Source organism: Oryx dammah, unplaced genomic scaffold (genome assembly GCF_014754425.2).
Source record: "Oryx dammah isolate SB20612 unplaced genomic scaffold, SCBI_Odam_1.1 HiC_scaffold_13, whole genome shotgun sequence".
Classification (NCBI taxonomy): Eukaryota; Metazoa; Chordata; class Mammalia; order Artiodactyla; family Bovidae; genus Oryx; species Oryx dammah.
In genome coordinates this window covers 10791440-10812349 of record NW_024070197.1, presented here as the reverse complement: position 1 = coordinate 10812349, position 20910 = coordinate 10791440, and the positions used below count along the sequence as shown (strand labels likewise).

Genomic DNA, 20910 nt, shown 5'->3' with positions numbered 1-20910 from the left:
ACTGTATGGCCTCGTGAATTTTTAAAGTTTATTGTGTGATTACCAGTGAGGTTGAGCATCGTTTCAGATGATCACTCGCAGTTTCTTCCATGCTTCTCCAAACCTTTGGACTATTTTCCTCGTGGACTGTTGTTTATCTGTAGTAGCTGCTTGTTTATTACGGATCTGAGGATATCATACATGCTACAGACGTTTCTCCCAGGAGCTTCGTTTTTACATCGTGCATGCTATCTTGCCAGAAGTGTTGAGTCTTCCTCTGTTTTTTTTTTTTTTTTTTAAACCATAGCCTTTAGGCGGATTGCTCCAGGACAAGATGTTTATAAAAATAGAGCAGGCAATTTATAAAACAAATGGCTGAAGGGAGAGACTAACGTCAGAGCCTCCCCTTCCCCCCACATCATGATTTCTGTTTCTGCTGTTCCTCCCCTTCTGCCATCTTAAAAATAGAAAAGAGTGTTGTACAGACGAGAAAACAGCTCTGCGTGTATGTACAGGAGGGGTCAGAAGAGGGTAAGTTGAAGTGAAAATGAAAGTCGCGTGTGGTAAAGCCTTAAGCCTCAGCCTTTTGACCCGGTAATCCATCCTGGGGAGGGAGTCTGAAGGAAGCTAAACTTTGGAAGAAGGGAGGAGATTGTTAATGTCCATAGATGGCTAGCAGAGCGTCTGCTAGACATGAGGACACCTGGGGGATGGGGTGGTCCCAGCTACCGGAGGGCAAATGCTGAGTCCTCAGGAAGTGCTGTTTAATGGCCTCCGGGGGAATGTGTGTGTACTTGTGTGCAATAACAAAAACCGGGGGTCGGCCACAAAGACATTTGTGGGTTTTCCTGCACGTGAATTACATTTTCACTTCTGGTTTTTACATTAAAAGAAAAGAAAATGCTGAACTCTAGTTAAACGATTTGCAAGCTGCAGTGATACCCCCGTGTTCTGCAACTTCTTTTGAAATGAATAAAATAGGGGGAATGGGGGACAAATCAGAGAGGGATAGATACCTAGACTCGACTTCAAACAAGCTCGGAACTGTGATGGTAGAATCTAGGTGGCAGTCCCAGGAAAACTCTTGGCTTTACTGTCTGAAAATCTTCCTAATAGTTATTGGGGAAAAGTACATTAGGGTTTAGCATGATGCTGGTGAAGCTGAGGTTCGAGGCCAATTGCACTAGTCCCTTTCAAGGCCCTACACCTTTTGAACTTGTAACTTGGCATTTTTCCTACAGTGAGCCCCCCCAGTTGTAAAAAGCTTCCAGCACCACAGAACCTGTATCTGCCTGATTGTGGTATAAAAGTGGAGTTAACCCGCCAGCTGGGTGATGGCTGAATCAATGATAGTACATGATACTGCCGAGTGACCGTGAGGTGGCCTTATAAAGCTTCAGCTACTAGGGGCTTCCCTCCATCCTTTACCACTACCCTGCTGGTGGTGGTTCCCTAGGTTAGATTCTGCGCTGCCAACGCAGGGGGCGTGGTTTCGGTCCCGGTCCAGGAACTAGATCCCACATGCCACAGTTGGCATGCTGCAACTAAGACCCAATACGGCCAAAAAAAAAAAAAAAAACCCACCTGTAGGCAGGAGCCTTAAATTGTGGTTAGTAGCGTGGACTTGGGAGCCAGTTTCTGATTTTATATCCCAGCTCCCTTACCTACTAGCTGTGTGACCTTGTGAAGGTTACTTCACCTCTCTGTGCCCCAGAGTCCCTGTCTGCAAGTGTGGGTTATTCCAAGGGTGGAATCTGTACATAAAAGTGCTTAGAAAAGGGCCTGGGACAGAGTAAGCCCTAGAGGAGTGTTGGCTATTATAATGTTAGGGAAGAAACAAAAATGGTTAGGGAAAAAAAAGGATGGAAACTTGCAATCTGTGCCAAAGACGACTCATACATATTCTTACCTTTTGACCCACTGATTGCACTCCTGGGAACATGCCCGAAGGAAACAGCCGGAAATGTGGGGAAAAAACATAATGTAGAGACAGGTTGGTCAGAGGGCTGTGCAGAATGGAAGGAAGTGTGGTAATGGCTGTGGGGCGGGCGGGCCACTCGGGGGAGGGAGGCCAGCCTCTGCAGCCGTTACCAGGGTCGGAAGCGTGTGTAATAACCGGGATGTGTTTGTGTTCTGTTCTTTTGTGGAATAAAGCAAACAGGATCTGCCCACATCCACGCTGCGGTTCACTGAACTAACCCCAGAGTCTCTTGGGTGGGGGATTCCAGGGTTGGTTTTTTTTTTTTTTTTTTTTCCCTTCTTAAGACTTTTTCCAGCTTTTCCACATTTTTTTTTTCAAAAGGAATTAAGATTGTGGACAAAGATTCCTTGATGAATGCAGAGATGTCAGCCATTGTGCTGTTTGGAAGACTGGAAACAGTTGAAATTAGAAACGGACTGTCCAAATGTAGGCAGTAGAAAGGGTCTTTACAAGTGGGATGTCTACACAATAGATATTCCATCACCATTTTAGAGAACACCGTCTTTGGGGAGAATTTTTTGGGAAGGGGAAGAATTTTTAATGATCAGGGGAATATACTTAAGGTCTAAGAGAACTGTTAAAATAGGGAAGAACACAGTATGACTCTGACCAGTTTGTTTATTTTTACAGTATTTGTCTTTGGCTGCACAGGGTCTTGGTTGCGGCATGTGGGATCTAGTTCCCTGACTAGGGTTGGAACCGTGGCCCCCTGCATTGGAGAGCAGAATCTTAGCCACTCGACCACTAGGGAAGTCTTCCTAATTCTAAGGGTGAAGGTTAGATTAGGGTGTCTTTTACCACAGTTTAAACATAAGTCCCATCGCCATTCTTTCGTGTAACAAATGACGACAAGATCATTGTTTCAAAAAGAATATCTGGAATGTACCAAATGCCCCTGAATCCTACAGCCTAAGATGGTTAGTTTTATGAGATGTGAATTTAACCTCAATTTTTTGAAAAAGGAAAAAACCCCACGACCCCCCCTCCCCAAAAGAAAACCTCTGAAGAGGCAGTGTGTCGGTCGTGTTCCGGGAAAAGCAAGGAGCGCAGTGTAGTTGGAGCGTCGTGAAGAGGGTGTAAGATCAGAAGGTAAGCGGGAGTCGGAACATCAGTTACTGTGGTCCACGCCGGTGACTGTGGGTGAGGAAGCCAGGCGTGAGCGGCCGCTGGTGCGGACTGGCGCCCCCTGGCGGCCATGTGGGGAACAGACCGAGGGAAAGCAAGGCCTCCCTGAGTCCCGCCCGGAGGTGCTGGCGGCTCCCAGCGCCAGCAGGTCGGGGTGCAGAGGGGTGGGTGCACCCAGGATACATTTTGAGAGTGAATCCACCATCGATGGCTGACCTACAAAGAAGCCAATGGACTTTTGCCTGGTCTGAAGTTGTCATTTCAAGATGGAAGACGGGAGAGAGAGGGGCCCAGAGGTGGTGTGGGTGAATCAGGAACTCAGATTGCTGGTGCCCGTTAGATGCTCAATTGGCTGTGTCGAGTAGGCAGTTGGATATAAAAGTCTAGCATTCAAGGGCTAGAAATATGCATTTGGAATCTGCAGTAATTATATCCCATACCCATAAATGCCCAATCTCTCCCTACTTGCTGCTTCGCGAACCCCATGGACTGCAGCCCGCCAGGCTCCTCTGTCCATGGGGATTCTCCAGGCAAGAACACTGGAGTGGGTTGCCCTGCCCTCCTCCAGGGGATCTTCCCAACCTAGGGTTCGAACCCAGGTCTCCCACATTGCAGGAGCCACCAGGGAAGCCCAAGAATACTGGAGAGGTTAGCCTATCCCTCGGCCAGAGGATCTTCCTGACCCAGGAGTCCACGTGGGGCTTCCTGCACTGCAGGTGGATTCTTTAAGCTGAGCTACCGGGGAAGCCCCAAAACATTGCAGCTAGCAGAGAATGGTTTCGATCCATCGACCTCTGGGTTATGGGCCCAGCACGCTTCCGCTGCGCCACTCTGCTAACATTTCGTGCAGTAGAATTTAAATGTAATAAAGCAATTCCTGGCAGCCCACACACAATGGAACAGCGAACAGCATGGTGTAGTTTGCATTTTAGACTTTTTTTCAGGCACCGCCCCCTCTCCATCTGGGTCTGACCCAGGGTTATCAGTTGAGTCAGGGTCCCCAAACCACTCCCGTGTTCAGCGACTTGGTAGGAGGTCCTACACGAGTCAATATAGAGTCGATACTGTAGAGATGTAGTAGGACACGCAGCGGATCAAAGGGGAGCTTCCCGGGGCATCCACTGGCGAGCTTCCTGCCTCTGGCTCCTCCCAGCAGGGTTGCCCCAGCACGTTTCCCTAGCAACGAAAATGCGGCCACTTGTATTCAAAGTTTCCGCGCAGAGAAGCGCCTTAGAGACTCAGGACCCACCCGAAAATTTGGGGGCGGCTGTTCACGTAGGCACAGTCTACCCAGCACGTACCTAAATGCCAGACTTCCAGAAAGGAAGCAGACACCGGCAGCATAAACCATACTGCTTCGTAAGTCTAGGCAGAGAGAGCAGTTCTTAGCTTCAGGAAAGTTTTGGGTTAGGGGAGGAAAATCAGTCAGTTTCCCTGATCCAAGGGGAGGGCGGATCTTGCCTGCAGTCCTTTCTAATGCTAGTAATTGTTCCTGGCGATCCAGTGCCCCGCCCCCAACCCTTGACGCTTGCTGTCAGGCTGAATCTATATCTCTCCAACTAGCAGTGATAATGAGACAAGAAACCAGATAAGAAAAAGAACGCCTAAGTCCCCAAAGCAGAGCTAAAACCATGAATCATCTTTAAGAAAATATAGGCTCATGGGTTAAGAATCCGCCTGCCAAAGCAGGAGATTCAGAAGACGCCGGTTTAATCCCTGGGTCGGGGGAAGATCCCCTGGAGGAGGACAATGGCAATCCACTCCAAAAAGAGTCAAACACACACATATGTTTGATATAAACACCTTGCTGCTGCTGCTAAGTCGCTTCAGTCATGTCTGACTCTATGCGACCCCATAGACGGAAGCCCACTGGGCTCCTCTGTCCCTGGGATTCTCCAGGCAAGAATACTGGAGTGGGTTGCCATTTCCTTCTCCAATGCATGAAAATGAAAAGTGAAAGTGAATTCACTCACTCGTGTCCAACTCTTAGCGACCTCATGGACTGTAGCCTACCAGACTCCTCCATCCATGGGATTTTCCAGGCAAGCATACTAGAGTGGGGTGCCATTGCCTTCTCCGATAAACACCTTATATAACCACAAATCATGAAGTATAATTAAAGAAAAACGTACCTTGGACTTCATCAAAATGAAAATCTTTTGCTCTTCAAAAGACACTGTTGCAAAAGTGAACAGGCAAGCCACAGACTGGGAAAATATTTCCAAGACAGATAGCCGACAAAAAACTTGTATCTGGAATCTATAAAGAATCCTTACAATCTAATAAGAAGACAAATAGGCTCGATAAAAAATGGGCCAAAGATGTGAGGAAGTAGACACTTCATCAGAAAAGACTGGCAACTAAGGGCGTGAAAAGTCTTCATTAATCTTTAGGGAAATGCAATTTTATTTTAATTTTAAAAGCATTTCTTTAAAAAAAAGTTCTATTTATTTGACTGCACCGAGTCTTAGTTGCACCTGCAGGGTCTTCGATCTTCACTGTGGCATGGGGACCTTTACTGTGGCAGGTGAGCTGTTACATGTGGCATATGGAACCTGGTTCCCTGACCAGGGGTGGAACACAAGCCCCCTGTATCGGGAGCTCAAAATTATAGCCACTGAACCACCAGAGGAGTCCCGACAAGTGCAAAATTAACACAATGAGATAGTTCCCCAGGCCCATTGGAATGTTGAAATGAAAAAAAAAAAAAAACCTGAGTCTTCCAAATGCTGGTGAGGGTGAGGATGGGGATGAAGCAACCAGAACTCTGGCACCCGGCTTGTGGGAATATGAAATGTTACAACCTCCATGGATAACAGTCTGGCAGTTTCCTTAAAAAATGAACCATATACCCCTCTATGACCCAGGAATTTCACACCTAGGTATTTATGCCAGACAGAGGAAAGCCTCAGATCAGTTCAGTTCAGTTCAGTCGCTCAGTCGTGTCCGACTCTTTGCAACCCCATGAAGCGCAGCACGCCAGGCCTCCTTGTCCATCACCAACTCCCGGAGTTCACGCAGACTCACGTCCATCGAGTCAGTGATGCCATCCAGTCATCTCATCCTCTGTCATCCCCTTCTCCTCCTGCCCCAATCCCTCCCAGCATCAGTCTTTCCAATGAGTCAACTCTTTGCATGAGGTGGTCAAAGTACTGGAGTTTCAGCTTCAGCATCATTCCTTCCAAAGAAATCCCAGGGCTGATCTCCTTCAGAATGGACTGGTTGGATCTCCTTGCAGTCCAGGGACTCTCAAGAGTCTTCTCCAACACCACAGTTCAAAAGCATCAATTCTTCAGCACTCAGCTTTCTTCACAGTCCAACTCTCACATCCATTCATGACCACAGGAAAAACCATAGCCTTGACTAGACAGACGTTAGTCAGCAAAGTAATGTCTCTGCTTTTCAACATGCTATCTAGGTTGGTCATAATTTTTCTTCCAAGGAGTAAGCGTCTTTTAATTTCATGGCTGCAGTCACCATCTGCAGTGATTTTGGAGCCCAAAAAATAAAGTCTGACACTGTTTCCACTGTTTCCCCATCTATTTCCCATGAAGTGATGGGACCGGATGCCATGATCTTCGTTTCCTGAATGTTGAGGTTTAAGCAAACTTTTTCACTCTCCTCTTTCACTTTCATCAAGATGCTTTTGAGTTTCTCTTCACTTTCTGCCATAAGGGTGGTGTCATCTGCATATCTGAGGTTATTGGTATTTCTCCCAGCAATCTTGATTCCAGCTTGTGCTTCTTCCAGCCCAGCGTTTCTCATGATGTACTCTGCATATAAGTTAAATAAGCAGGGTAACAATATACAGCATTGACGTACTCCTTTTCCTATTTGGAACCAGTCTGTTGTTCCATGTCTAGTTCTAACTGTTGCTTCCTGACCTGCATATAGGTTTCTCAAGAGGCAGGTCAGGTGGCCTGGTATTCCCATCTCTTGAAGAATGTTCCACAGTTTATTGTGATCCACACAGTCAAAAGCTTTGGCATAGTCAACAAAGCAGAAATAGATGTTTTTCTGGAACTCTCTTGCTTTTTCCATGATCCAGAGGATGTTGGCAATTTGATCTCTGGTTCCTCTGCCTTTTCTAAAACCAGCTTGAACATCAGGAAGTTCACGGTTCACGTATTGCTGAAGCCTGGCTTGGAGAATTTTGAGCATTACTTTACTAGCATGTGAGATGAGTACAATTGTGTGGTAGTTTGAGCATTCTTTGGCATTGCCTTTCTTTGGGATTGGAATGAAAGCTGACCTTTTCCAGTCCTGTGGCCACTGCTGAGTTTTCCAAATTTGCTGGCATATTGAGTGAAGCACTTTCACAGCATCATCTTTCAGGATTTGAAATAGCTCAACTGGAATGCCATCACCTCCAAAAGCTTTGTTCATAGTGATGCTTTCTAAGGCCCACTTGACTTCACATTCCAGGATGTCTGGCTCTAGGTGAGTGATCACACCATCGTGATTATCTTGGTCATGAAGATCTTTTTTGTACAGTTCTTCTGTGTATTCTTGCCACCTCTTCTTAATATCTTCTGCTTCTGTTAGGTCCATACCATTTCTGTCCTTTATTGAACCCTTCTTTTCATGAAATATTCCCTTGGTATCTCTAATTTTCTTGAAGAGATCTCTAGTCTTTCCCATTCTGTTGTTTTCCTCTATTTCTTTGCATTGATCGCTGAGGAAGGCTTTCTTATCTCTTCTTGCTATTCTTTGGAACTCTGCATTCAGATGCTTATATCTTTCCTTTTCTCCTTTGCTTTTTGCTTCTCTTCTTTTCACAGCTATTTGTAAGGCCTCCTCAGACAGCCATTTTGCTTTTTTTGCATTTCTTTTCCATGGGGATGGTCTTGATCCCTGTCTCCTGTACAATGTCACGAACCTCCATCCATATCTAGTCCCTTAAATCTATTTCTTACTTCCACTGTATAATCATAAGGGATTTGATTTAGGTCATACCTGAATGGTCTAGCGGTTTTCCCTACTTTCTTCAATTTAAGTCTGAATTTGGCAATAAGGAGTTCATGATCTGAGCCACAGTCAGCTCCTGGTCTTGTTTGTGTTGACTGTATAGAGCTTCTCCATCCTTGGCTGCAAAGAATATAATCAATCTGATTTCGGTGTTGACCATCTGGTGATGTCCATGTATAGAGTCTTCTCTTGTGTTGTTGGAAAAGGGTGTTTGCTATGACCAGTGCATTTTCTTGGCAAAACTCTATTAGTCTTTGCCCTGCTTCATTCCGCATTCCAAGGCCAAATTTGCCTGTTACTCCAGGTGTTTCTTGACTTCCTACTTTTGCATTCCAGTCCCCTATAATGAAAAGGATATCTTTTTTGGGTGTTAGTTCTAAAAGGTTTTGTAGGTCTTCATAAAACCATTCAACTTCAGCTTCTTCACCATTACTGGTTGGGGCATAGACTTGGATTACTGTGATATTGAATGGTTTGCCTTGGAAACGAACAGAGATCATTCTGTCATTTTTGAGATTGCATCCAAGTACTGCATTTTGGACTCTTTTGTTGACCATGATAGCTACTCCGTTTCTTCTGAGGGATTCCTGCCCGTAGTAGTAGATGTAATGGTCATCTGAGTTAAATTCAGCCATTCCAGTCCATTTTAGTTCACTGATTCCTAGAATGTTGACGTTCACTCTTGCCATCTCTTGTTTGACCTCTTCCAATTTGCCTTGATTCATGGACCTGACATTCCAGGTTTCTATGCAATATTGCTCTTTACAGCATCAGACCTTGCTTCTATCACCAGTCACATCCAGAACTGGGTATTGTTTTTGCTTTGGCTCCATCCCTTCATTCTTTCTGGAGTTATTTCTCCACTGATGTCCAGTAGCATATTGGGCACCTACTGACCTGGGGAGTTCCTCTTTCAGTATCCTATCATTTTGCCTTTTCATACTGTTCATGGGGTTCTCAAGGCAAGAATACTGAAGTGGTTTGCCATTCCCTTCTCCAGTGGACCACATTCTGTCAGACCTCTCCACCGTGACCCGCCCATCTTGGATTGCCCCGTGGGCATGGCTTAGTTTCACTGAGTTAGACAAGGCTGTGGTCCTAGTGTGATTAGATTGAATAGTTTTCTGTGAGTATGGTTTCAGTGTGTCTGCCCTCTGATGCCCTCTTGCAACACCTACCGTCTTGGGTTTCTCTTACCTTGGACGTGGGATATCTCTTCACGGCTGCTCCAGCAAAGCGCAGCCGCTGCTCCTTACCTTGGACGAGGGGTATCTCCTCACCACCCCCCCTCCTGAGGAAAGCCTATGGCCATGCAAAGACGTGCATACACGAAAGTACAGAGCAGCTTTGTTTGTGAACAGATAGGGGAGCTTCTTGGGCTTCCCAGTTGGTGCAAGTGGTAAAGAATCTACCTGCCAATGCAGGAGACGCAAGACACAGATTCAGCCCCTGGGTCTGGAAGATCCCCTGAAGAAGGAAATAGCCACCCACCCTGATATTCTTGCCTGGAGAGTTCCATGAACTAGGATTTTAGAGGAGCCTGGCGGGCTACAGTCCATAAGGGTGGCAAAGAGTCAGACACAACTGAGCAACTAATACTTCAGGCTGTGGGACAGGCTCCAGGCTCCAGGCTCGGGGCAGCCAGCACCATGTGGGGAGGGGGGTGAACCCCCCCAAGGCCACCCAGCCAGGTGTGGCTCCAGGGACCTGCGGGTCCCAGATCAGCAGCCCCAGGGAAGGTGGAGTGTGGGAGGTGTGAGGGGGTAACCCCCGACGGCGAGCGGCACCCCAAGATCACTGTGCACCCTCACACCCCTGATGGAGGGCTTCTCCCCACCCCCGCCGGGGCTCCCGGTACCTCGGCTCCCGTCGCCACCACTGGCCGCCTGCTCCTGCGTGTGCCGCACCTCGGGGCTGTTGGCGAAGACGCAGGTGGGGTGCAGCACGATGCCCTGCTGGGTCTGGGTGTGGGAGAGCCTGCTCTTCCCGCTGCCAGGTTCCCTCCTCTATGTCTCAGAAGTCTCCTCCTCCAGGAAACCCTCCCTGGCACAGAGCCTCGGGTAGCATCTTCCCTGCAACAGGGACGAGGCAGAGGCTGGATCTCTTGGCTTTTCAGAAGTCCAGGCCTCCTTCACCCCCTTTGAGCTTTCCGCGTCAGTTGCTCAGTCGTCTTTGTGACCTCATAGACTGTAACCCGCCAGGCTCCTCTGTCCTTGGGATTCTCTAGGCAAGAATACTGGACTGGGTAGCCATTCCCTCTTCCAGGGGACTTTTGGACTCAGGCATGGAAACCGCGTCTGCAGCATTGCAGGCATGTTCTTTACCATGTGAGCCAGCAGGGAAGCTTTCGAGGTCCCTGACAAGTCCCCACCCCACCCCACCCCACCTCCCCACCCCGCTTTTATCCATCATGCTGACAGGAAGCTGGTTCAGAGCACAGGCTCCACAGTCAGACAAGGTCTGGTGTGACCTCAGCCAAGTACCTCAGTTTGCCCATCTGTAAAATGGGATGATCACAGTTCCTGCCTTTTAGGGCCCGAAAGAGGCTTTTATGTCACTGTATATTCAAGGGCTGGCTGCTGTTATTAATAACAGAGCTGCCTTCCCTGATCTGTTTACAGACCCCCACCATCCTTCCTGGCTTTATTTTTCTTCACAGCACTCGCTACAGCCTCTCGAAATCTGTTTGTTTCTGTTTTCCCGTGTCTGTCTGCTTGACCATAATGCGAGTCCCAGAAGGCGGGGACCACGTTTGCTTACTGTGTGACCCCAGGCCTGCGGAGCTTGGGTGCGGGTCACTGCAAGGCTGTTGGGGGAGCCTCTGTGTGCGTGTAATTGGGCTGCAGTGTCTCTGCCTGAGTGTGTCCCTGGGCTGGTGTGTGGTTGTGCAATGGTGTTCAAGTCGTGATGCATCCCAGTGAGAGTCTGGCTGGGTTATTGTGTTAGTTAATGTTGTGTGTGTGTGTGGTTGTATTGCTGTGTGCTGGGGTCTGCCTCCCAGGGTAGCACTGTGGTTGTATAGTCTCATTGTGTGTCTTGTCCCTGCCATGGTGATGTGTACCATTGTATTACTGTGTAATTGTGTGCCTTTGTCTCTTGGGAGCAGATGGAGTTGTCTGTTGCTGTGTGCCTACATCAGGGGGCATTAATGATCCTGTGTGTGCAGCTGTGCGGTTGTGTATCAACGTCCATGACCAAAGCCAGTGGTGTGTGCTCTGTATACAATCGTGGGTCCCAGTGAGCAGGATCTCAGGGTGGGCTGTTGTGTCTCTGGCTGGACATGGGTGTGTTGTGTCATTGTGTGTCCAGGGTACAGTTGTGTGTTCCGCCACATGGCCGAAGAGAGGCGGCGTCACTGTGAGCTGTACATTTGGAGGTGTTGATGTTGTGATCCCGGCTGGGTATGGGCTGGGCTGTTGTGTATTGAGAGTGAAGGGTGTTTTTGTGTCGTTGTGTAGCAGAATAGAGGTATGTGCTGAGTTGTGTTGTGTCTCTGGATGTGCAGTGGTTTAGCCAGATGAGGGTGAGCACTGTGTGTTACCATTTGTGTGTGTGTGTATGTGTGTGTACACGTGTGTGTGAGGGAGAGTGAGCAAGAAAGAAATGGTTTCCCAGCCCCAGAACCATGACTAATGCCTCCAGCATCCCCCACTCCTTGGCGACAGAGACCTTTTTGTTCTCGGTGGCATAAAGGGGGTGTTTCATTCTTCAGGCCCCTGGCAAATTCTCAGCCTCAAGTCTGGTCGACAAAACAGCCTCTGGGCATTTGCCCTGTGCTCAGCCACTTGCTGCATGTTTGAGAGCGTCAGACCCGGGACAACCAGAGTGGTTGGGGCAGTGATGGGGAGCCCTACAGGGACCCTGGCCAGCCTGAGGGGTGTGCTGGGCTTCCTTGACGACAGCATTGTTAGAAGATAATTTTGGGGAGAGAGACTTTGGGGAAACCAAGACTCAAACAGATCTTAACGTGAACACGTGTTAAAGATTTCACTTAACCCTGTGAAGTGTTACAACTGCTTCAGAGGAGACTCAAAGAACAGACACACTGACTTCCCTAGAAGTCCAGTGGTTAAGACTCTTCACCTCCAGTGCAGGGGGCGCAGGTTCGATTCCTGGACGGGGAACTAAGATCCCATGTGCTGCGGGGTGTGGCCAAAAAATAAAAAGATAAAAAAAAACAAAAACAGTTGCACTTATAGATCAGAGATAGAGAATCAAAAATGCAAGTAGAGGCAAAACATTTTGGGGGGAGTCTTATGGTCTCAAAATTTGTGTTTCCCCCAAATTCATATGTTGAAATTCTGCTCCCCAAAGATGATGGTATGAGGAGGTGGGGTCTTTGGGAAGTGCTGACGTCATGAAGGTGGAGCCCTCGTGAGTGGGATTAGTGCTCTTAGAAAACAGGCTCCAGGGACATCCCCAGTCCCTTCCACCTGGCGAGCTCACAGCGAGAAGGGGCCAGCCATGAACATGAGAAGGCCCTCATTCAACCATGCTGGCACCTTGATCTTGTACTCCCAGCCTCCATAACTGGGAGCAATACATATCTGTTGTTTATAAGCATATAAGCTGTAGTATTCTGTCACAGCAACCCAAACGGACTAAGGGAGGTAGGGTTTTTCTTCCAGACAGAATTTATGTGCATACCTCTACAGAAGATTCATCCTGGAATTTCCCTGGCGATCAAGTGGTTGAGACCCTGAATTTCCAATGCAGGAGACGTGAGTTCCATCCTGGTTGGAAGACTAAGATCCCACATGCTGCATGGCACGGCAAGGGGAGCCCCCCCCCCCCCCCCCAAAAAAAAAAAAACACGAACAAGCAAACAAAAACAGAAGATGTATCTTGTGTTGCCTTCACTTACCTACAGTTTATAGAGTTGTAAAACAGACCCCATAGAATCAGGTAACTCTGAATGATTGGTTACAGTTCGAATTATCTCCCACCCAGAATTCGTCTGTGAAATCCTAACCCCCAGCAGCTCAGAATGTGACCTTGTTTGGAAACAGGCTTGTGGCAGATGTAATGAGTGAAGAGGAGGTCATTTGGCATAGGGCGGGCCCTATAGCCTAAAATGACTGGGTCTTGTAAACTGGGGAAACTTGGACCCAGACATGCGCACCGGGAGCGTGTCCTGTGAACGTGCAGGCAGAAACTGGATGATGCACTTATAAGCCAAGGAACACCAAAGATTGCCGGTCAAACACCAGAAGCTAGGGGAGAAGCAGGGGGCAGGTTCTTTCCCACAGTACTCAGGAGGAAACAACCCTGCTGACACCTTGATTGCTGACTTCCGGCCTCTAGAACCATGAGATAAATGTCTGTGGTTTAAGTCACTCAGTTTCTGGGGCTTAGCGATGATAGTGATGATTAGCAAACTAAGACCAGGAGTCCTGTAGGGATGTGAGAGTTGGACCATAAAGAAGGTCAAAAGAGGGACCGTAAAGAGAGCGCCAAAGGATTGAAGCTTTCAAACTGTGGTGCTGGAGAAGACTCTTGAGAGTCCCTTGGAGAGCAAGGAAATCAAACCAGTCAGTCCTAAAGGAAATCAACCCTGAATATTCATTGGAAGGACTGATGCTGAAGCTGAAGCTCCAGGACTTTGGCCACCTGATATGATGAGCCGACTCAATGGAAAAGACCCTGATGCTGGGAAAGATTGAAGGCAGGAGGAGAAGGGAGTGACAGACGACCAGATGGTTGGATGGCATCACCGACTCAGTGGACATGAGTTTGAGCAAATTCTGGGAGATAGTGAAGGACCCATGGGATCACAAACAGTGAATACATGACTTAGCGATTGAACAACAGCAACAGATGTATTAATAATATGGAGAAGCCACAGTTTACCAAGACACAAAAATTCTCCTACAATATGTTGGAACTGATTCTTGGAGGATGAGCAGGATCAGGCAGCAGGGAAGGGTAGAAATAGCTGTGCAAAGGCCCAGAGGCGGGTGAGTGGGTGAGGTCCAAGATTCCATGTGGCTAGGGCACTGAGAGGGGCCAGAAGGGAACAATGGGGCCAATCAGGGGCGGAGCATGCTAAGTCTTGGGTTATCTTGTTGCAGTTTTGTTTTCTTTTTTCTTTTGGGCCAAGCTTCCCCTTCAGTTCAGTTCAGTTGCTCAGTCATGTCCAACTCTTTGTGACCCCATGGACCGCAGCTCGCCAGGCTTCCCTGTCCATCACCAACTCCTGGAGTTTACTCAAACTCATGTCCATTGAGTCGGTGATGCTGTTGTAGCCACGCGTTCCAGTAAACAAACTCACTCAGAAGGACAACGCAGATAGTGGAGTGCAGTTTATTACACTGGCGGGCCCAAGGCAGAGTCTCCTCTTAGCCAAGGACCCCAACCAGCATTTGTGAAAATCTTTTAGACCCCATGTGTACGTGTCCGAACCCACCACTCCAAATTCCTTGAGACTTACATAAACCAAGGAAAATACAATCCCAATAACCCCATCATTCACGTGCTATGTGCTCATGTGCTCAAACAGTCAAACAATTAGCCAATAATGAATAAACCCGAGGTTACACTCCGATTGATATGGAAAAATTTATGGCCTATCTGGAGGAAGGGGTGATTAGTGTATGTTTTCTCTTAGGCAATGAGTAACCTAGATATGATCTTCAAGGTTCCCCTGTCTGGAGGGGGTCTTATCCTTCGGTTGTTGTTTTCATAGGCACTAAACACAGAGTTCAGAGTCCACTGGAAAGGTGGCCGAGCATGATCAGCATGAACAGGCCTAAGATGGAGTCCAGGCCCTATGAATTCCTTCTTCAATGCCATCCAACCATCTCGTCCTCTGTTGTCCCCTTCTCCTCCCGCCTTCAATCTTTCCCAGCATCAGGGTCTTTTCCAATGAGTCAGTTCTTTGCATCAGGTGGCCAAAGTATTGGAGTTTCAGCTTCAGCATCAGTCCTTCCAGTGAACGTTCAAGACTGATTTCCTTTAGGATGAACTAGTTGGATCTCCTTGCAGTCCAAGGGGCTCTCAAGAGTCTTCTCCAGCACCACAGTTCAAAAGCATCAATTCTTCGGCACTCAGCTTTCTTTATAGTCCACCTCTCACATTCATACATGACTACTGGAAAAACCATAGGTTTTACTAGATGGACCTTTGTTGGCAAAGTAATATCTCTGCTCTTTAATATGCTGTCTAGGTTGGTCATAACTTTTCTTCCTAGGAGCAAGCGTCTTTTAATTTCATGGGTGAAGTCACCATCTGCAGTGATTTTGGAGCATGCAAAAAATAGTCTGTCACTATTTCCACTGTTTCCCCATCTATTTGCCATGAAGGGATGGGATCGGATGCCACGATCTTAGCTTCCCCTTAGGAGATCCCAGTTTCCCCACCAGGGATTGAACCCTGGCCACCATAGTAAAAGCCTGGAATTCTAACCGCTGGACCACCAGGGACTTCCCAAGGCTTGGGTTTTTGTTCTGAGCCCCCTGGGAGCCTGACAGACACCTGATTATGGGACACTGATTACACCCGGCTGCATGTTAACCGCTCTGCATCACAGGCTCGTTATATTCATACCTGCCCAAGACCACTGAGATCACACAGCTGGCAGCAATGGGGGGTGGGAATTGAACCTAGTCTGCCACGAGCCCCGAGATATCAGCATCACGGCAGGTGAGGATCAGGGGGTCAGAGACGGAAGCTGGGGCGGGAAGACCTGGGTCAGGGACTTTGGCTATTTTTTCATTGCTGTATCTTCCGATGGCATCACCGACTAGATGGACATGAGTTTGAACAAGCTCTGGGAGATGGTGATGGACAGGGAAGCCTGGCCTGCTGCAGTCTATGGGGTTGCAAAGAGTCGGACACGACTGAGCGACTGAACTGAGCTGTATCTTCAGAACCTATGACTGCAGCAAGGTACCCAATAGGTATTTGTTAAATGGGTAAACATTCTCTGAAGGCATTTACGCCCGGAAGAGGAAACTGAGGCTCAGAGAGATGCATCGGCTTTCTAAAGCCCTTATACTTCAGCTGCCAACTTCTAGCACTTTCCATGACCCCCTTGCCTCAAAAAGGTCTGGAAGGCGCAAAAGGGTGGGTGAGTTGGTCGGGGCGGGGGCGGGGGGCGGTACTTCAGTGCCTATCAGGCGGCGCCCAGCTCTAGATGCCAGGCTTTATTTAATAAGGCAGCGGGTCCTCCGGACCGCTCATTGAAAAAAACCTCAGCTTCAGCGGCCGCCTTTGTGTACCCCGAATCCTTGCGAACTCGGCTCCCTTTCCCCCTCAGGCCGCCCTCAAGGTCCTCCCAGCGAAACGAGCAAGGTCAGTTGCAATTCCGTTTGCAACCAGCAGCTGTTGGCCCTGAACCCCCGCCCCTTGAGACCGTACCATTCTGGCTCGGAGGAGGGGGGAGTCCGGGAGCGGGGTGCGCAGAGGACTCTTCTGAGGACCCCCTCTGCCGGGGTTTTCCCTGGCCTCACAGGGAACGAGGGGGAAGATTTGCGTGGGGGGCTCAGGGCGGTGGGCTTCAGGGTGCCTCTCGCCTCCGCTCTGGAGGCCTCTCCTCATTACCCCCTCTCCTGGCATGGTCCGCGCTGCGGAGCGCCAAGTGCTAGGCCTGTGTGCACACGCCCCGCCCCGGGCGCAGACCTCACCCTGCCTCGCCCGGGTTCGGGTCGCGAGTCCGTGCTGCAGCGGGCACCGCGGTCCGGAGCTATGGCGGTCGTCGTCCGAGTAGTTTATTGGTGAGCACGCGGGCCAGAGGTGCCCTCTTCGAATCCCGCTCGGGCCCCGCCCTGTCCCGGCGGAGCTGGCCTCTGGCAGAGTCGGGGGTGCGCGGGGGAGGGGGCAGGACCCTTGGGGAGCCTTGCACTCGGGAGAGGGTTCCGTGTGGGTGCGGTGGGCGTGGGAGGAGGCGGAAAACGAGGATGTTGATTTCTCGGCCCCTCTTCTCCCCAATTTGTGACATTCTAGACGTCTCAGGTCCTAAAAGGTAGAACTGAGACACGTGTGTGTCGTTTTAACCTCTACCCTGATTCCCGGGCTCAGGGTGGGGAGCAGGTGGGGGTCGGTTTGTAATGCAGGAGGAACCTCTCTGGGCGGTTCCGTCTGCCCTCCCCCAGGACCGGTCGTCGGGTGGGGCCGGCCAGAGTCAGGATCGTTCCAGATCGTTCTAGATCGTCCCGGCCTGTGTTGGGCAAGGACTTAAACCCAGACGGTGGATGCTTTTTTGCTATTAACCCTCCTCGTTTTCTGACCCACTTTTCTCATCCGTAGAGGGAGAGATTTTTTTTAGATTTATTTTTGATTGTGGCATCATTGCTTTCCCAATTTGTGTTGGTTTCTGCCATATGTCAACGTGAATTGGCCGTAGGTGTACGTGTGTCCGCTCCCTCTTGAACCTCCCTCCCCCCGGCTAGGTTGTCGTCTTAATGGTTATGGCGGAGGGAGTGCGGTGTGTTGGGTGTTACACGTTTGGTCTAATTGCCCGCTTTAAGGGTGAAAACGTGTGCTCGGCAGGGAGTGTTCTGTCCCGTAGGCGGTGTCACAGCCCTGGCGCCTTGGACTCTGCTGGCCTGCACAGGCATGCTGGCCTGTGGGCGCTCAATAAATACGTGTTCCCTGAATTTCCTTCCCCAGAAACTCCCTGGGCAGGGGTTTTAGCTCCATTCTACAAGTGCGGAAACCGAGGCTGGGAGTGGGGCACGGGCGGATCACAGGGGTACCCCGCGCCTGGGTCTGCTGGCTGTCCTGTTGAAATGACCACTTGGGGCGGGGGAGGAGGGTCCCTGCCTGGGGCTTTGAAAGGTTCAGACCTGTCACTGCGTTAGTTAGCAGTGTCCCTGCCCGCTGAGTCAAGCAGAGGGGAGAGTGACATTTTGAGGCGCCTCCCCTTCCCCTCCCCCGCCTTGCCTGTGCACCAGACTCCGGTCCTGAAATAGTTTGCGCGCGGGTGGGGGGGTTATCCTTCACCCTCAGGCATGGGAGGGCCTTGGGAATCCTGCAGTAATGGTTTCCCTGAGGCTTGGGTATCGGCTGTGGGTGGGGCTGCTGTCGTTGGGCAGCTCTCATCCTGACCTGGCTCTCTCCATTTTGCCGCCCTCTCCCCTCTGCCTTGCGCTTGTGCTCTCTCCTCGTCGCCCCGATTCTGTGCACCGCTCCCCCTCCCCCCACGCTCTGCCTCTTGTCTCCCTTGCTCTGTGCATTTTCCCTGTGTGGCTGGCTCCCTTCCTGCGCCTCTCCATCTCTGTGCTGCACCCCGCCCCCGTGTGCCCCCGTGTCTTTCCTCTCTTTTGAGAGTGTCTGTCTCCTCCTCCTCCTTGTATCATCCATGTCCCTCTTCATCTCTTCCTGCTTCCTCCCCGCCATTTGCCTCTGTCTCCTTGCCTCTCCCCTCCCATCCCTGGATCCCCACTGTCCCCTTCTCTCTCCTCTCCCCGGATCTCCACTGTCCGCCGCCTCCTCTCCCGGGACCCACTCTCTTGGACACGCTCCCACCAGTGGTGCTTGAGGCTACAAGCCCAAGGTAAGCCATGTGGTCCTAAGAGGCTGCCCTGGAAAGTGGGGGAGGGGGTTAGCCCATGGTGGGCTAACCTATGTGGCTTCTGTGGACCCTGGTGTGACCACCCACCCCTTTCCAGTATCTTCAACTCAAGAAGAAGTTAGAAGATGAGTTCCCTAGCCGTCTAGAGATCGTGAGTCTAGGGGAAGGGGAAGGAGTCAGACATGGGTCCTGTCTGTCCCTCAGTCCTGGTGGCAGCGGGGGTGGTTTGGGTCAGCCCCCCCCCACCCCAAAATGTGTTCTCCCTTCCCTGGGAAGGGGCAGGTGTCCGCAAGGGGGTGTCTCCGCCCCTCCAGCATCTCTCCTTCTCCCCAGTGCGGCGAGGGGACTCCCCAGGTCACCGGCTTCTTTGAAGTGTTCGTAGCGGGAAAGCTGGTTCACTCCAAGAAGGTATGTCTGTTCATCCTGCCTCACTGGGGGCCAGTGGGGGGTTGGGACTGGGGTTGGCGTCTTGGTCCCAGCCCATCCCTCCTCTGGTCCTCCCTTCTCCAGGGAGGCGATGGCTACGTGGACACGGAGAGCAAGTTTCTGAAGCTGGTGGCCGCCATCAAAGCCGCTTTGGCTCAGGCCTGATGTGCCCTGAAGGCAGAGGTGAGGGGGGCCCCGCCCCGAGGCCACAGAACTGACCCCTGGTTCCCAATGGACTCCAAACCTGAGGACTAGTTTCCAGCCCAGTACATTACACTGGTTGCAATTTCCACTTTGTTCTCTGGACCATAGCACTGCTTTTCAGCATCTTCTGAGCCTGATTTTCAATGTTCGAGCTTCTGTGTTCCAGATGAGCCCCAAACCAAGCCTACTCTAGAACTGGGCCCTGATCACTTATCTAGTCTGTAACCAAGCTCTGACTCCTGGCTTTTGAGATCCTGGAAGCAGTTTCTACCCTCCATCAAGCTTGAGTGCCAGTTCCTGCCCCTGTGCTAGAACTGAGCATCTGTCCCAGGAGCCTGTGGACCCAGCCCCCTACCCCCAGCATGCTTTGCACCAGCAACCTGGTTCTCAAATGCCTTGACCTCGAGTTCCATTTCTCGTCATCCTCACTGGAGCAGAATGAGGCGGCTTTCAGTGGGAATTTGGACCTGCAGTACAATTTGAATCAATGCAGTACAAAAATACAAATGTCTTGCCTCCTATGCAGGTCTGAAAAGGAGAGTCTTTCCAAATTACAAAAAAAAAAAAAAAAAGAATTGCATGATTCCAAAAAAAAAGAAAAAAGATGCGCAAAGAAAAAGGAAAAAAAAAAGAATTCCATAATTCCCAGGCTGCATGAGCTGGCTGTGCGTGGGCTGTTGCTGTCAGGAGGGAGGGGTGCCCCTTTGGGGGGGACTTGAATTCTTAAATGGAGAATCCCTTGCAGAAACACACCGTTTGCCACCTCCAGACTGTCAGTCACTCGGAGGCATTTGCTTAAACCAGCATGAGGTTGGCTTGGATTCTAGAGAAGTCCACCAATGATGATTTTATCTAAGATAAGCCAAGATGGGATTCATACAAAAGAGAGAGGGAAAGGAGTGACTCTTGTTCACAGGTTGAGTGCAATTTCAGGAGTCCCGAAACCCCCGGTCAGGCTCAGCGATTCTTGCAGGACTCAGAACACAGCAGAGCTGTTGCAGTCCCGGTTACAGTTTATTACAGGGAAAGCTTAAGCGATGAAAGGCAGGGAAGCACCTCGCTTCATCCGGCCTCTGCACACCTCTCCCCGCCTCTTCTCTGCACAGACCAGTAACCGTGGCCCAGCCCCTCTCGGCAGACGCTTCATGACAGGAAGGACTGAAATGTCTCTTGGACGCCTGGTCCTTCCCTGATGTTCTCACGGCCGCCGGTTGGAGCAGAGATGGACACCCCTGGTCTTTGCCTGTGCGTGTGTGTGTGAGTGCGTGTGTCCCTGCACGCTGGTCCTGGTGCCTTCCCCATCGCTCATCTCCCTGCATCTCCACCGCCACCGCCCCGCCATGTCTCCCTTCTACCCTGTGGTGTATGGGCTGGTCCTGCTCCAGGCTTCCTTTTCAAGGGGAAGCTGAGAGGAGGATCGGGATGAGTGAGTCTCAGATTTCAGCAGTGATGGCAACAGCTCACAGCTCAATAAATGGTGATGAGGTTAACAAAACAGGCCTGTGTCTGCGTGTGTCCATTTTCCCCTGCAGCGGCCTCCCGCTGGTCTCCACCCTAGGATATTAGTGACTTCGTAGCGCGGAGCTAGGACCAACTCAGGGCTGAACTTTTCAGTGGTTCCTCAAGCCAAGGTGGAGGTGGGCTCTGGGTGCCCCCCTGGAGCTCCCTGGAGCCGCCATGGGTGTACATCCTGCAGGGTGAAGCGGGTTCCTGG

At 50.2% G+C, this 20910-nt stretch overlaps 1 protein-coding gene and 1 non-coding gene across 3 annotated transcripts; one reads left to right on the top strand and one right to left on the bottom strand.

The window, feature by feature from the left end:
- Positions 1-3849: 3849 nt before the first annotated feature.
- Positions 3850-3921, bottom strand: TRNAM-CAU. Its single transcript has one exon. It is a non-coding gene; the product is annotated as a tRNA-Met (tRNA).
- Positions 3922-16016: 12095 nt separating this feature from the next.
- Positions 16017-20691, top strand: SELENOW (selenoprotein W). 2 transcript variants are annotated; one of them, XM_040252422.1, is made up of 6 exons: positions 16017-16767; positions 18524-18548; positions 18664-18717; positions 18900-18974; positions 19077-19175; positions 20303-20691. In XM_040252422.1, the coding sequence occupies exons 1-5, from the start codon at positions 16739-16741 to the stop codon at positions 19155-19157; spliced, it is 264 nt and encodes an 87-aa protein (XP_040108356.1). In that variant the 5' UTR covers positions 16017-16738; the 3' UTR covers positions 19158-19175; positions 20303-20691. The 2 variants fall into 2 exon arrangements, with proteins under 2 accessions (XP_040108356.1, XP_040108355.1); XM_040252421.1 differs by having other exon boundaries at positions 16650-16767; positions 18900-19175.
- The last annotated feature ends 219 nt before the right edge of the window (positions 20692-20910 follow it).